This window comes from Spermophilus citellus (assembly GCF_964194105.1).
Source record: "Spermophilus citellus genome assembly, chromosome: 15".
Taxonomy (NCBI): Eukaryota; Metazoa; Chordata; class Mammalia; order Rodentia; family Sciuridae; genus Spermophilus; species Spermophilus citellus.
The window spans coordinates 4536319-4553024 of NC_138195.1; the positions used below are offsets into that span (position 1 = coordinate 4536319).

General features: G+C 35.1%; 1 protein-coding gene across 1 annotated transcript in view; it reads right to left on the reverse strand.

The window, feature by feature from the left end:
• Positions 1-8319, reverse strand: part of LOC308634074 (ephrin type-A receptor 5-like) — a gene marked incomplete at its 3' end in the record, with an annotated part of 71655 nt that extends 63336 nt beyond the window's left edge. The window contains exon 1 of the mRNA XM_081267647.1: positions 7867-8319. Coding sequence (XP_081123773.1) covers positions 7867-8050 — 184 coding nt within the window. The 5' untranslated portion in view covers positions 8051-8319. The remainder of the gene's footprint in view (positions 1-7866) is intronic.
• Positions 8320-16706: the final 8387 nt, after the last annotated feature.

The following is a 16706-nucleotide window of genomic DNA, read 5'->3' on the forward strand; positions in this document are numbered from 1 at the left end:
AGACATTATCCATCTTTGAGTAAAAGAACAGACTGTATTTTCCCTAAACCTTCCAATAATTAGCCTGAAACATGTTTCTAAGTAAGAACATTTCCTCACAAAGCATATGCAAAATATTTCAACCCTCGGGTTTTGGCTCTTCTTTTATTGTTGTTGTTGTGGTTGTTGTTTGTTTGTTTTGGGTTTGGGGTTTTTTTAATCACAATTATTTACTCAGAGCTGTGGGTCCAGATTATTTAGAATTGAAGACAAACTTGATGGATAGAGAAGATGACCTGGGCAATAGTCCAGGAACTAAAACATAATTAGAATTATTATAAACACTTTAATCCCAATTATTTAATTCATGGGGTGTCTAATGCCACAAGTATTTGGCATGTCTCAATAAAACAGATTAAAAAAATAGAAGAAATGTCTATTTGGGTCTTTAACCAATTTTAACCATTTATTGAAAGCTAGAGAAAAGTAAGAAGGAAAAAATGAAGGGAGGCAGATCTCAGAAGACAGATCAATAGAGGAAGGAGATTAAGGATGGGGGGACAAGGGATGGGAAAAGGGAGGAAATAGGAAATAAATTTGACAAAATTATGTCATGTACTTCTGTGAATATACCACAATGAATTCTATCTTTACATATAACTATAAAGCAACAATTTTAAAAAATAAATAGACAAAAAACACCAAATATCTGAATCAATTTTTACTAAAGAAGCTTTTTTATTTGTTTGTTGTTCTGTTTTGTTTTTAATTAGGTTGTGGTTTGTATCTTCAGAGTCATGGTGAAACTAAAACAAAATTAGAATGTGTGTGTATGTGTATGTGTGTGTAGTATTCTCTTTATATATAAAAAAATAAAAGCCAAACATTGATTTATATTTAATTTGGGATAATACTACATTGACATCCCTCCCAATCCTTTCTCCAGTCTTATGATAACCCTTCCACACACCCCAAACACATCCATGGGCACATACCCATAGCCTAGACAAGTTATCAAACTATGCTTAAGAAGTGCCTAATAGTAAAAGGCATGGACACTGAGTCACTGGGAGATACAGAGGAAAGGAGTCATGACCTGGATTTTCATTCAAAAAATTTCTATATGCTTTCTCATTGTTTAAGGAATAATTTAAATAATATTAATAAAGTAACTCATAGAATGATAAGAGACTAAAAGCTGTGGATCCTATAGGAAAAAAAGAGCTAAAAAAAAGTTCAATCATAAACAGAACTTAGCAGGTTTTCTTTAAATGTAATAGAACAAATTGTACTCCAAAGGCCAAATTCACACAATTTTTAGAGGATTTGCATACAATTTTTAAACAGCAGACATTATTATTTATGGTTTCTTTAAGTTGCTAAAGATAAAAAATCATTTCAAAAAAGTCAAACTAACATTAAATAACAGTTAGTAAATGCCATCATACTAAAGCACAGTTTTTTAAATCTGCAAATCTCCAACCTATTAAATTACTGGTTCATCTATGATGTTTTACACCTAGGATTCTCATTAGGGATGCTAGATGAAATTTTTGAGATTTTATGGGGGGAAAAAAGCAAAACTGTAATTTACTAAACATTTTACCAGTAATTATGAAAACTCTATGTTTCTTATAGCACATTATTAATTTAAAATTTTACACTAAAAGATTATATCTGGTAAGGATTTTTTAAGACAACAGGGAAAGAAGTTAAATGTGAATTTAAAATCTTTATTTCTCACAAAATTTACCAGTCAGAATTATGCTTTAAGTCATTCATTTGAATGTTTTCTGTTATTAAAGTATGAATGTTACATTTAAGCTATATATTTTGTTTAATGTGATAAGAATAACTGAGATGAATAAATTCTTTATATGTGAAATCTCTGGTGTCAAAAGAAGGATGCAAATTCCAATCAAATGTTAATATTCAATAATACATGTACCATTTGTAGCTTAATTTACACCATAGCTATTTTACAGTATTACTTATAGAATCAGTAAATACTACTATATTTTTTGAGAAAAAAAACCTTCATTAAAATGAACTTTGTTTATGTTAATAAATGAATTATTTAAAGTGAGCTCTTATTCAAAATTTATACTTAAAATGCTTACACTGCAATCTCTCTCTCTCTCTCTCTCTCTCTCTCTCTCTCTCTCTCTCTCTCCCTCTGTCTTTCTTTCTCTCTTTCTCTGGCAGAGGTCTGTACTGGGGATACTGGGGATTGAACCCATACATATTAACACACATATACACTTATATACACACATAATAGGCAAATACTCTGTCACTTAGCTATACCCCTATCCCTGCAATTCATTTTTTCCTTGTTTAACGATTCTAAATGTACTTTATTAACTCAGTAAATTAATGTCTGGGAAATCAAAATCTATAAAGAGAAAAGTAAATGCAAAATAAAAGGAGATTCTCCTAAGTATTGATATTTTGTGATGTTTTGGAAATTTAAAATTAAAAAAAAAAAACTTAAAAATAGATAAATTAGGAAAATTTGTGTTTTGAAATAAACATTTTCAATGAAAACAATAATTCATAAAAGATGCTCACAGCAAATAAATGTCAAACTTTCCAGTTTTCTAAAAGCAATAAAGATATATAGTACTTTAAAGAATGTTCTTGTAGCACTAAAGCTATATAGTACTTTAAAATTATTATGAATACATTAGAAACTCTCCCATTATTTATTTTCTATGTTTAATTCACCTCAGTGAATAAACACATTTTTTGGTTATATTATTAATCTATTTTGAAAAATATATGAACCACTTCAATCTGTTTACAAAGCCTTTAGAATTCATCTTCCTTTTCATAATCTACCCATAATTTGTATAAATATGTACTATATTTAATTACATTAGACTGGGATAAAACATATGATAAATTCTTTAAATTAAATTAACTATAATTAAGTGTGTATATGTATAAAACAGACTAGAATAACTCCTGAGAAATTCTACCTATCCTATTGATTATATAAATTTTGAAAGAAATAGCTAAATATGTATAGACCTAGTAGACATATTGGTAGGAGCCATTACACCCCTACTGAGGTAGATATACTCACTAGGCATACTTAGATCAGTAAAAATCATTCTGAGTTTAAAGGTAACAATTTACAGCTTTAACTTTCATGCTAGTTTTATAACCATAATTTAGTCTTTCTGAAAAGAAAAAGTAAAGGTAAATACTGTAATCAAATGTTAACAATAAGTAAAGTCTGATATTCATACTCTGATGTCAGTTTGATATTCAGTTAATTCTGATGCTTTATGAAAATCATTGTAAAACTATTTTAGGATTCTCAAAAATACTGTAACAATTTCCAAATTATTAAGTACCTTCACTAACTTAAATTCAAGCTATCCACTTAAAGTATAATAATACCTGCTAATTTAAGCTGAAAAGATATTGCATAAGAAGTTATAAATACTTTTTTAAAGTAGTTATTTCTTCAAAAATAAACAGCATATATTTCTTCTTAATAAGAACATTAAATTTGACTCAGAAAAGGAAAAATAGCTATATTTAACTTATATACTCATGCATATTTTTGTGTATTTTTACAGTCAAAGGTAGAGGGTTTTTTTTCCCAAATGAGAGAAATTATTTAGCTATTCAAGCTTGAAATACATAAAATGCACTCCAAACAAAGGAGATTCAAGTGGTGGTGTCAAACAGCAAAAGTATAGCGGAAAAACAAAAGCACATTCATTTTCTCATCAGTGGGTAATACTAATAAAATATTTCATTAAATAATTTGGGAATGCTTATCTATAACTAGCTAACGGTTTATTTTGATATTTTATGTACAGATACACACATTGTAAATGGTTACATTTTGTAGAGTGTAGTAATAATATAAAAATGGTAAATAGTACATTTCTAAATATTAGGAAGTGAACTCTTTTCCCAGAACAACTAGATCCTATGTTAATTAGAATAAAGACTTAATAATCTTTACCAGTGATAAAATTACAAGGAAATGTCCAATCAAGAAGAAATCTCCATTGTAAAATCAGGAATTGTGTACCCTCTTCTTTTCCACATGAAGAAATGAAACCCTCTTACCTGTCACCCTGGCCTCCAAGAAAGAGCTTAAAATGTCAAGACCCAGCCTCCTCCTGCCCTCCTTTTCATGGTTTATTAAGTGAAAAGCCCAAACTTTTCATGGTCCCTTTGGTTCCAACAATCTATGATTCAAATAGGGGTAATGACTCTCTTTTCTTGTTCAGTAGTGTCCTGGTGAGGGAGTGATTTTACTGTCCTTTTTCTGTGGGGTCCTGCCGGTTTATCTAAAAGGAAATGAATTACAACAGAAGGACAAGGCCACAAAATAAAGCCATATAGTTTTACAAATCTATTATGTCCTCCAATCTGTTTTATGGGCCTGGTCCTATTATAAACCGAGAAACAGTCTAAAACAAACTTTTCCTCCTGTCTCTTTTCAGTGAAAACATTTACAATTTTCTGATTGTCTCTCAAGCAGTTCAGCCTCCCCCTTCCTTATGTGTTTCTTTTCCCAGAACACCTCCATCCCACTTTCTCGAACATACAAAACATTTGGAGACAAGAAACTGGACTTTTCAAATACAAACTGCTGACAACTGTCAGAAGCACTTTACTGGGACATTACTGACTGCAGCTTCAATGAATTAAGCTTGATTCACTTCGGGTGAATCATTTTCAATGCAGAGCTGTTCAGCAGTAATTGGCCAAGAATCCCTGCTGAGAAAAGCACTTGTCAAATAATGTTTGTTTACAAATATATCTCCAGACAGCAAAAAAATGGCAGTTACTGAATAAGTTCAGGGCCACCTCCAAAAATTCATAAGCATGGACTTCCCCCTTTAATTTGTTAAAATTTTCTCGTTGATACACTTGGTAATAGTGTCCTGCTTGATCAATCTGAGGCTAGTCTCTTGGTAATTATGTCTCTGAACTATTCTATGATAAAAATTTTTATATTGTACTACAGATTGAAGGTTTCTTCCACTTGCAGTTTATATCTGTAAAAAGATAACTGACTATATAATTACCTAGTAAATTGCTTAGAATTTGTGCTAAAGAATAGATTTTCCTTCAATTGTCTGCTAATCAACACATTCTAAATAAATAAATTTAACATCAATCCAAGATTTTAGATACAAGTTTGGCTTTTTCTGTTCAAGCCTGCTTATTTAAATCTATTAAAGTTAAATTCTAATAATGGCAGAAATACCAATTTTGAATGTAAAGTCACATTTATTTCTTTACACACACACACACACACACACACACACACTCATATACAACAGTTCTTTAAATTACTAAACATCTGTATTAGGTTGTAAGAGCAAATTATATGAGAGCAAGTTATTAATGAATTTAGGGTGTACATCAATTCTTTCTGTCTTTGTCCTTTCAAAGTTCATTCTGAAACAAAACCAAACTGAAAAACTCTAATCTGACTCACTAATTAAATAAAACAATCTGCTGCTACAAATATTTTAATACATTTATAATAACACTAACATAGAAAACCAAAAGGGAAGACTGGATTTCATAGAAGCAAAATAAAGGTCTGAGATGATACTAAAGGAATGATGGAAAATTGGCAAAGATGGGATAAATTAGATAAGACTGATGGCAATAAAATTTTATTTCTAAGTATGTATAACATAAAATTATGTATATGTCACAAAATGTGTCCCAAACAACAGGCACACTTTTATTCTTACGTCCTCAGGGGACTGGAGGGTAAAGTACTGCTCAGTTTTTTTTGGATCCCCTCTCCAACCCTTATCTCACTGTAGCTCAAGTTCGCTGTGTGTTCTACTAGTTGGGTAAGACCATACAACCTGTGGACATGAAATCTAAAGTGAGTCAGTCTCCATTCGAGAACATTACACCAGATTAGGAAACTGGTGCTACTTTCTTGCTTCCTTTTCATTTATTTCCTCCTCCCTGTTTTTCCTCTTCACATAATCTTAGTCCTTTATCCCACTTGATCCCATCACTCTGAGAATTCACTTCTTTCTGTTCTCTAACAGTGAGTAGCTGTACTCTACCTCAATTCCGCTCCCTCAACACACATGAAGAAAAAGACTTGAAATTAAAATGAAAAAAAACGAAAGGGTGACTCTTTTAGGTCTAACCAGGATGCTCCTTTTCGTGGAATAAGACAGTTAAAAGGACCCATAACCCTGTTAGAATCTTTAACACTTTTAGCCGAATAAATCTAGCATAAGACGTTAGTAAAAGGTCTACAAGACTTCATAAAACACTCTTTCAACTTCATGAGGAAGGGAAAATACATATTGCTTGGCTTAATCATGGGAGATTACATATATATGTATACATATCTATAGATGGATATATATATATATATATATATATATATATATATATATATATATACTCCTTTGATCATATTTAAAAAAAAAAAAAACTAAGCATAGGGTTAAGGAGACAAAGTTCCTGGGGTGGGGAGTGGGGGTCTCGATCTGCCAAGCTCTCCTAGGTTCCTTGGAAGCTGGCAGCAAGAGGATACCAGCTCAGCGCGTTCTCCTACAGCCAAGACTGAACCCGTGCAAGTCAGGAGGACACACAGGACTCTCAGCTGCTGCTTCATCTTTCCGGTCCAGCTTCTTCTGCCCCAGGAGTGGAAGGAATTTCTTTAAGGTTCTGCACCTCAGGCTTCACATCCACAGCTCCAAACCAAAACCCCAGCATTCCAAATAAGGGACAGAGTTTTCTATTTTATTTTAAAATTTATTTTATTTATATTTTAAATTTGCGTGATGACCGATCCTGGTATCCCTGATCCGGATCAGAGATGCTCACTGCTCTGGACACCCTCACATCCCCCATCGCGCAGAATGCTCCCTTGAGCTGAGACCCGAGCATAGTACTGGTGTGAAAGAGGAGCTAGCCCAGCTGGAGGCGACAGGAGGGCGGAGGGCTGAGGGTGAAGAGGCTGGCACTGGGTGGGCTGAGCACTGCTCCAGGGGCATCCAGAGCAACACAAGTGTTGCTTGCGCGCCCGGCCTTCTCTCAGAAGAAGGCGGGGACAATCTTCTGGTCCGGAGTGCAAAAATGAGGGTAGGTAAGGAGACCTAGGCACCAGGATCTCATGCCTGCTGAAGCAAGTCTTTTTCCCTCTATGAGATAAGCCGCGGTGGGTTCCAGAAGCAACTTCTAGCAGCTATACTCCTCTCCCCTTTCTGCCGCGGCATCCCACCTTCCCGCCTTCTTCTACCTTCGCTTGAGTGTGACAGTGAGACCACCCCCGAAAGAAGGGTGCCCTAAAGTAGGGGTGCCTTTTGTCCTTTGCCACCCTCCTTCAAGAAATAAAAGCTCTTGCCACCCACCCCAGAATAGCATCTGGTGATGCCCTAAATAACAGCTCCCAGCAGGCACTTTCCCCCAAATCAAAAAGCAAAAGCCACCCCCACAACGTTTCCCATCATCAACATCAAATAACGGTTTCTAAAAAGCTCCACCTGTCCTGAAATTCTTGTCGTTGCTTTTCTCACTAAACGAAATGACACTTCTCCAGGCGCTCAGAGATCTAGCCGCACCCAACCTCCCAGCGCGGGTCTCAGACCCCTCTTTCCTCCTGGCTTTCAACTTCCCCACCCCCCATCAGCCTGGGTCCACAATCAGGTTCCTCCCTGGCACTCCTCAGCTAATGTCAAACAATGCAACCAAAGACAGCGGAGAGGGAATGAAAGGCCAACGAAACCGGACGACAAATAAAAAATCCACATGAGGAGAAGGATTTAGTCCGCGGCAGCCGCTTCTAAAGCTCCGTGACCCGCTCTCCCAGGCCCCGCCTCACCCCTCCACCCCAGGTGGCTGCGGCCCCCACCTCCATTTCCTTACCTTCCTTGCTGGGGCTGGCCAGGAGGGTCCGAAGCGCGGCGCACAGGAGAAGGCACGTCCAGAGTGGGGCCCTGCGAGGTGCGGAGTAGCAGCCGGCCAGAGACGCAGGGGTACGGAGGGTGTAGCCACCGCAGCCGCCCGGGGGCCTTCGGCGTCCCGCACCCCTGGGCCGGGAGCCCCGCATCTTCTCCTACCCTCTTCTGCCGCTGTTGTCCCGCGCGCCTCAGTCCACACCTCTGTCCTCAAGGAATGGGCGAGGGAGACTCGGGGCTCCTCCTCGTCCCCCGTGGGTTCCTATGCCTTCTGGCACGCGGCTCTTCTAAATGCGGGAACCACAGACCCGCGGAGACAGCTGAAGTTTGCTTCTGGTTTCTTTCGCCTTCCCCCTCAGTAGGATTCAATGAAACGCCAGCTCTGATTGCTAGAACTGTTCTTGACTGGGCTCAATCAAGGGTGCCGGGAGGGTTTTGCGTCCTGTTCCTTTGCCTCTTTAGACTTTTGAAGAATTGCGATTTTTAAATGCCACTGGAGGGGAGGGAAATGTTCCTTTTCAGTCTTCAGTGCTGAAATGGACGAGGGTAAGGAAGGCAAGTCATCTTAAGATGAAATTTCCAATAAAAAGAAAATCAGGGTGGTAAAGGATAAAGAGAGAGGAGTTGAGAAAATATGGGGTGAGGAAAAAAAAGAGGAGAGAGGCGAGCAAAGGCAAAGATCCAAAGAGTTCAAAGAGGCTGGCAGAAGGAAATAGCTGCGGGCTGAGTGCTGACGAGGGGCGGTACTGAAGGCAGTGAGCGGGCTGGAGCGCGGAGCTGGGCTGCGGCGGCACGGAGCTGCTGCGGTTCCTGCTGCTCAGCGAGGAGGCGGTGTGTGCGAGGCTGCGAAGGCGAGCTTGAAACTGCACCGCCACAGCGCGCTCCTGCTGTGTCTGGAGCTCCGGCGTCTCCTCTGCCTCCCCGCTCTGCGCCTCCCACCCTCCTTCCCTCCTCCTCTTCCCAGCTCCCCCGCCCCTCTGTGCTCGCAGCCTCGCCAGTGGGAATCTACTGTAAGTGTGAGTTGCTTAGACGAAGTCACACACCCACGGAGGGAAGTAATCTGCAGGCTGCCGTGGTGAGTGTTGCCTAGCGGTCTCCGGGAAAGGCGCGTCTTCCTCCCCAGATAATTAGGGCAAAGAATCCTCCTGACGACGCCAGCGAGGACCAGAGTTCCCGGGAGGCAGAAGGGAAATCAGCCTTAGCTCAGCGTCAGCCCTTGGAGAAGCGAGTCCCTTGGTTTGGCATATTGCCTGCTGCCACTCACAGGCTTGTGGCATCAACAACCTTGTCGTCACACAGCCGCGCTTTCGCAGGCTCTGCTGGTCCGTGGCTAGTTTCTTAAACAACCATATCGCTCACTGCTGTTGACCCTTCCTGTCCTTCCCATAGTTTGGTGGCTTGAAGGAGAGAATTACCGAACGTTTTCTTCAGAAGTAAATTGTAGAATATCTAAATTCTATTCAGGCTGTAGGTCTCAGATTTCAGGGAGTTAAAGAATTTGGGAACTGAGATTTGTACTGTCAAATACTTTAAGATGTCATGATTTAATTCATTTATTTAATTAATAGAATGTTTAAGTATTATAGAAAGTATATAATGTGCAGATATATGCAATTAATTCTAGTGATATTAGCATGGGTCAAATAATCTCAGGGGTTAATTATTTTAATTGCTTGTGTTCTCTTACATTGAGAGGTTTACAAATAACCAGGAGAAAACAGTTTAAGACAACGTTCTGTGCTTCACCTCCGTTATGTCTCCCTTTGCTTTAATATTTTCCATCAATTTACTCATACATTCGTCGAAAGAGATACATCTGAAGGGCAATTTTAGTAAATTGGCATTTTTAAGAAAAAAAAACTGCGAATAAAAACGCATCCACAAAAATGTGCTTTTAGAATAAAGGTATCTCATTTAACTTGGGGTCTAGTAACAACTGTCAAGATTGGGCTTGTATTCACACCTAATAAAGATGAACCTGTTCACCAGCTTTGACTTATCTAGACTCCTGTTTGCCTTCACAATAAATCAATTGCACTCTTTAGCTGATGACATTTGCTTTTTGATTAAATATTTGCAATGAAGATGGAAGAATAAAGCTGCAGTTATGCAATTTTGTAAAGAGGTGGAAACTCATCTTTGATTTTTTCCCTGAAATATTTTGGCACCAGAAGTCTGAAATCAGCTTCATTCTATTATAATGTGCTTCAAATGCATGTAGCAAATTTGGAGGAATGGCAACAAATCAGTCTTTCAGTTTGGCTAAAAGCTTCACAGTGAGATGGAAAGTTTAAATGCATGTTTCTATTTGAAGACCATTCAAAATGTAAGCATCTTTCCCTACCCCATTTATAGTTGAGTTACTTAAGAATTTCTAAAGAGAATAATAAGATATCTAAAGCCTAAGAATACATAGTAAAGCTAATATAAGACATAAGCTGTTTAATGTGGTTTTGAGCTAGTTGTTTTACTTCTATAGGCCTCAATATCCTCATCAATAAGATCAGGGATGTAGAGAAGATGATCTTCAAGCTCTCTTCCATATTCTTTGAATTTCTATCTTATTCCCCAGTTCATCAAGCTTCGGTTATTTACTATTGACTACAAAAAAATAAAAATTTCTTCAGCTTAGAACTTAAAGCCAAAAAAGGCTTAGAGAAATTTTCTATTTTATTTTTCACTAAAATTTTAATCTCAATGTTCCTCTAAATTACCTCAAGTGTCTGAATTTTATATCTGCCCCTCCATTCTACAGAAATTCCACTCCCTAAGAATTATTTAAACCACCCAAGACACATAGTACTTTCATCTAAATCCTATGCATTATTTAAGGAGAGTCAGACACTGAAGCCTGATTCTTTTCCAGACAAGAAATGACTTGATTCTTTTCTTGGAAGTATATGTAGCTTGTGATTTACGTCAGTCAACACAATACCAATATTTTCTGAATGTGAAGTTGGAAGTAATTATCCATCTGGAGGTTGAATATAAAGGGACAAAGAGAATTTAAAATAGAGGTATCAAAGAAAACCTGGAACCCTGGTCATTACAGTCATAATTGTGTGATCTGCTACCCAAGATGGGCTAATTCAATGATTGAGAATACAGAATGCAAAATCCTTTTAATTCTCCACCTTAAGTTGCTTAAAGTGTTGAATATGAGGAAGCAGGAACAGCTGTAGAATGAAGCCCAAAGGCAATAATAAGTTATTTTTTATCTAGAGGATTAATCAGAGAAGGCAATGTTAGTACTTTGGCTAGGGTCTCAATTTCAAAGAGTTATCCATGTGTTGATCTCTTGGCATGCCAGTACTCCTAGCACACTTACATAGGAACATGGCATTGCATGAAAACTAGATCTTTTTTTTTTCTTTCATGCTTATTGCTTTTCACAGCAAAAGGCTATGACATCAGTGTTGGTTTGGATGTCCTATTGTTTGCGTTTCTTATGTTTGCAATTTACTGCTATGGCCTCAAAAGGTAAAAGTCACTCGTGTCTTGCTGGGTCTCTGCTTGTACATGACTTCAGTACTAAGTTTCAAGAATGAGGGATAATCTAGAGTAACCATGATAAGGCACCTAGAATGTTTACTACCCTTATAAAAAGTTTTGCTATATGATTGAGTTCAATGTATTAATAACCCTGAATATATCTTCTTTGCACTCAAAATAGAGCAACAATCTTGATGAAAGACTTATTACTATTTAGTAAAGGTTTGCCATGTTTGAAGCTTTATGCAATGTTTTTACAATAATCATTTTTTACATAATGCTGAAACTTCAACCATGATGTGAGTGTAATTATCACTCCCATGTTAATGAAGAGAAAACTGAGGTTCAGTGATCTGAGTGCTAATTCAGCTGGTGAGCCATAAGAACTTTATCCCTTGGTGCTGACTCTATCCAAGAAGTGCTAATGTAATGGAAGTAAAGGATAGAATTGATAACCAAGAAGACTACTCAAAAATTTTACATTAATGACAAAAAATAATAGATCAAAATATTCAAATTCAGGTTTATTTAAATCCAAAAGCAAATAAGCAAGTATATAGTACAGATCGGATAAATTAATAGAAGACAACGAGAAACTAATATCATAAAAAACATTATTTAGAAAAAAAGACAGTTTAAGGTACACAGAAGCATGCCGGTGGAAGAAACATGTACAGTAGAGATCATTGACCAAATTAAGAAAATAACAAGGTTAAGGATTATAGTCAGATAATATTAGCACAAACAGGTGGCCCAAAGCCTGTGTATATACACCTTGGAAGAAAACCTAAGAAAGAGTCTTTATAGTCTTTTATTTAAAATGATTTTGTCTCTTAGCTGCATTTTCTTATAGGGAGAATTAATGAAAAACAAAAGCAAAGCAAAAGATTTCATTAGATATCTTATGAATCTTTACTATCCTAATGAAGTTAATTTTTCAGACCCATGATTTGCTGAAGAGGATAGATGTATGTTGATGTTAATTATTTTAAACCGAAGGTAAATGTTCACATTATATTTAAGCCATCAATAGCCCTTGAAGTTCACAATCAAGATAATATATACAAATCATCCTTATATATTGAATTTTAATTAATGAACATAAAATAAAATATTTCATTTTTATTCAGCGTTATTCTGACCTTTAAGAATTTTTTATCTCCATCAATGACTCACATTTCTACCTATTTATGTGAGATTAAATTTTATTTCAAGTTAATTGTATCAGTTGGATATTTTTAACTTTAAAAACAATGAATAATATTATATTTTAACCAATTAATAAAGGTTGGAATATGTCAATTATTTTATTACTTAAAAACAAATTGAAGTATTACTCATCAGAATCCTCATTTATTTATATTTTAATTTGTTTTATTATTTTTTTAATACATGACAACAGTGGAATGCATTACAATTCTTATTACACATATAGAGCACAATTTTTTGTCTCTCTCTATATAAAGTATGTTCACACCATTTTATGCCATTATACATGTACTTTATAATTAAATATATTTATATCAGAATTAGCACTCAGTTTTCCCCTATGACTGTTAAGAAACGAGTAAAATGCTTACACTATCTATGGTTATTAATAGGAGTTCTGTAGCAAAAAAAGAAAGACAAAATATTCAAATAAATTACAGTGAGACAAAGAACCACACTGGTCATTGTTGGTGATCTAGTCTTTAATCGTCCCTATAGCACTGTACCAGGATTGAAGATATCATAGCATAGTGTGAAACCAAGGCTGATATAGTTTATGGTCAGGCAAATTGACTTACCAGGAAATTCTTTGATGGTTGCTTGCCTCCAGCGTCTTGAACAACTGCATCATATAAGGATGTGGATACTGAAATAATAAGTACTCTTAAGGCTGAAGAAGAAAAGTGTGCACAGAAGTGTCATAAGATTGATGTGACTTAACTGTGAGCATTAAAATTCCACTTAATTCTAACCCTTCTTCCAAAACCCAGAAATATTTGCTAATATGTGTGAAATAAGCTATAATATTTTTTATATTTAGAGGACTTTTTTAAACTCAGTACTATGCTCAAAACATTAATAATAACTAATCCACTCATACAAGAATAGGCTTTATAACATAACTAGATACAGTTTGTCAAGGGAAAAACTGATCAATTTGCTCAATGACACAGAACAAAAGGGGTACATAAGTGACCAGCCTTTTGTTATCACTGTTCACTGTCTTGTTGAGGAAAATTTTACTTAAAAGTTAGCAATGGTGAGCTCATGTACTCTGCTGGTAGGCTGTTAATCTAGAATGCCTTTTGCAGGGTGGCTTTCTTAGTATCATCAAGTGATTTTAAAATGTGACTAGTTTTATATTTAGCAATTATTTTTTTTTCAATTTAACCAAATAAATTAATTAATATGGGCTAACATTTAAAACATATTGATATATTTAATAGATAAAAGAAAAAAATATACTCAAATGTTCAATTAGAAGTAGTAAATACAGAAATGGTAAATATAATACAATATTAGAGAGCCATTTAAATACTCAGATGCATATCTACACAAAAAGATAGCTCTAAAATGACAAATTACAAAAGCTTAATAAGATGCAGACTTTAAGTTTATAATGCTAAATGCTATTAATAACATCTGCATGTGACTAGTGAGATAATTTGGATTTCTTTTACTTTTAATTGTTACACTTTCTACAATTTAGCATTTATTTATTGCATTATAATAATATAAAAAATAGAAATAAAAATATCCTAGAGGAAAATGTATATACATTTATGTACACATGTGTGTGTGCATGCCTGCATGCACACTCATACATACACACACCCACAGAGCCAAAAATAGTAATAATGAATTCAAAGAAGAAAGGAGGGAGAGAGGGACAGAATACAGTACAAAGAAACTGATAAATACTTTTTGTTGTCATAAATTAATAAAATAATTCTTTCATTTAGCCTCTGATCCTAATCTATTTGTTTGACATGATCATTTTCTGTGGCATATCCACATCTCTAACTATTCCAGAAATTCTGGAAGGTGTAAGTTCTATTTGTACTTTATGTTTCAATTCATTTCCCTGACAAATCCTCTAGCACAACCAGTTTATTGATTACGATTCTGATTCTGTTTTCTTTCTATACTGGCTTATTTCATAAGTGATAACACCCTTCCTCCTTTGCTAACATGTAGGTTGTGAATAACTAATTTTAGTAAAGTATGTGAACAGAAAGAAATACTCCATCACAGAATTAGTAAATGTCAATACCTAGCTTCCTAAAATTTTAAGTCTAAGGATTTATGGTCTAAATATCACAGAGAATTGATTTTTTATTCAAAACTCTTTCCTGGTGTCTATCTTCCTCTATGAAAACTGTTCTTCATATGTTTATTCTTCAAGCACTTAAACTTTTACTTCTCAACAAGATAGAAGATTTCAAATTCAATTTTTTAGTTAACTTTTTTTTACCTAATATCTTTTATGGGTGCTCTGCCCACAGATGGTTGCCAAACAAAATTCAAAAAAATTCATGAAGAACTTTTTCTAGTTCTACTAGGTCAGTATGGAGCCAGCTTCTGAAATAACCTCTCAGCCTCATGCTTCCTCTTTGTTAAATTTATCAACTTTTATAAAACTATGGAAAGTCTTATGGAAAGGACAAATATGTATCATTATTTTTGAGTGATAAAGGATACAAGATTAACAAGAAAATGTTTGTAATGGTTATAGTAAAACAAGTCAATTTCATTAAAGAAATTGTCAGGCCTTTTTGTTTGATAATTTTATAAAATACTTTCCCATCACTACTGATGCTTTCTGAGGAAAAACTTCACTCAAAAAAGAGCCTGAACATGAATCATAAAGCACAAATTGAGTCTACATTTGGAATTCACCTATAGTTCTTAGTGTTAAATCTCAATTTGGTTATTAAATGAAACAGTAATATGTGAAAATGGATGTACATTATTTCATAAAATATATGTTTAAAATATAATACAAGTATTTTTCCAGAGAACAAAAAACTTGAGAAAGAATTACTCCTCTTATTCACGTTTACAAAATAAAATTCTTTTATGTTTATGCCCTGGAACTAACTTTCATCCCATGTTTATGAAAAATAATGAATATGTTTAAAAAGGTAGAATAAAAATGCTCTCTATCTTTAAAAATCTATTTCCAAGCTGTTGCTCATGGCATCTAAATGAAGCATTCCTGTATATGTCCACAGCGGGTTTTGCAGGACACCCAACAGAGGTAATCAGAAGTGAGCATTAGTATCCAAAAAATGTGCTAGCACTACACCATGTAAACTTGTGTGACATCACATTTTCTCTGAAGGTTTTGCCTGTTAAAATAATTTTACTTCAAGTGACTTTTTTGTAAACATTTTGTTTTTATATGATTACAGATTCACAGGATATTGCAATATATACAGATATATAGATATAAAGAAGTCCCATATGCCCTTCCCCAAATCTCTCCCAGCATTAACATAATACACATTCATAATACAAAAGCAAAACCAAGAAGTTGACATTGGCACATTTTATAAAGTTTATACTGTTTTAGTGGTTATACATGGACTCATTTGTGAGGTTGTGTACATGAGTCTATGCATTTGTATCACACTTTTGGCCTTGTATAGCCACCAGGAATATCAGTTCTTTTAGTTGTATCATTGCCACAATATTCCTTCAAGTTACCAATTTATACCCACACAACTACTACCCTCCCTTTATCTCCTAAAAAGCACTAATCAATTTCTAATTAAATTGTTATGATATTTCACAAGTGTTACATAAATGAAATGATGTAGTATCTATCCTTTTGAAATTAACTTTTTGCATCCATCATTATTTCTTTCATCCAAATTATTTATATATCAATAGTTCCTTCTTTTATTGATAACTAGTGTTCCTTGTATGGATGTGAAACAGTTTCTTTAAGCATTCTCTCATTGAAGGACATCTGGGTAGTTTCCAAATAAAGTTGCTATGCACATTCACGTACTATTTCCTGTGTGAAAATAACTCTTCATATGTGTGTGGTAACTAACTCCCCAAGAGAACAATTGCTAGGCTGTGTGGTAAGTCAGTTTTCATCATTGGTTGTTAATAACACGTGGTTATAGCCACACCCATGACACCTTTAACTTGTCCAGTAGAAATAGATGAAACAGACTCAAGTATATAATATTCTATTAAAAGCACATATATTTGAACACACAAAAAGTACACAACATGTAGACAAAACAGGAAAGTAAAATAGCTCCTAGATATTGAATAAATAAAGAAGAAAATTTAAATGAGAAAAAAATACAA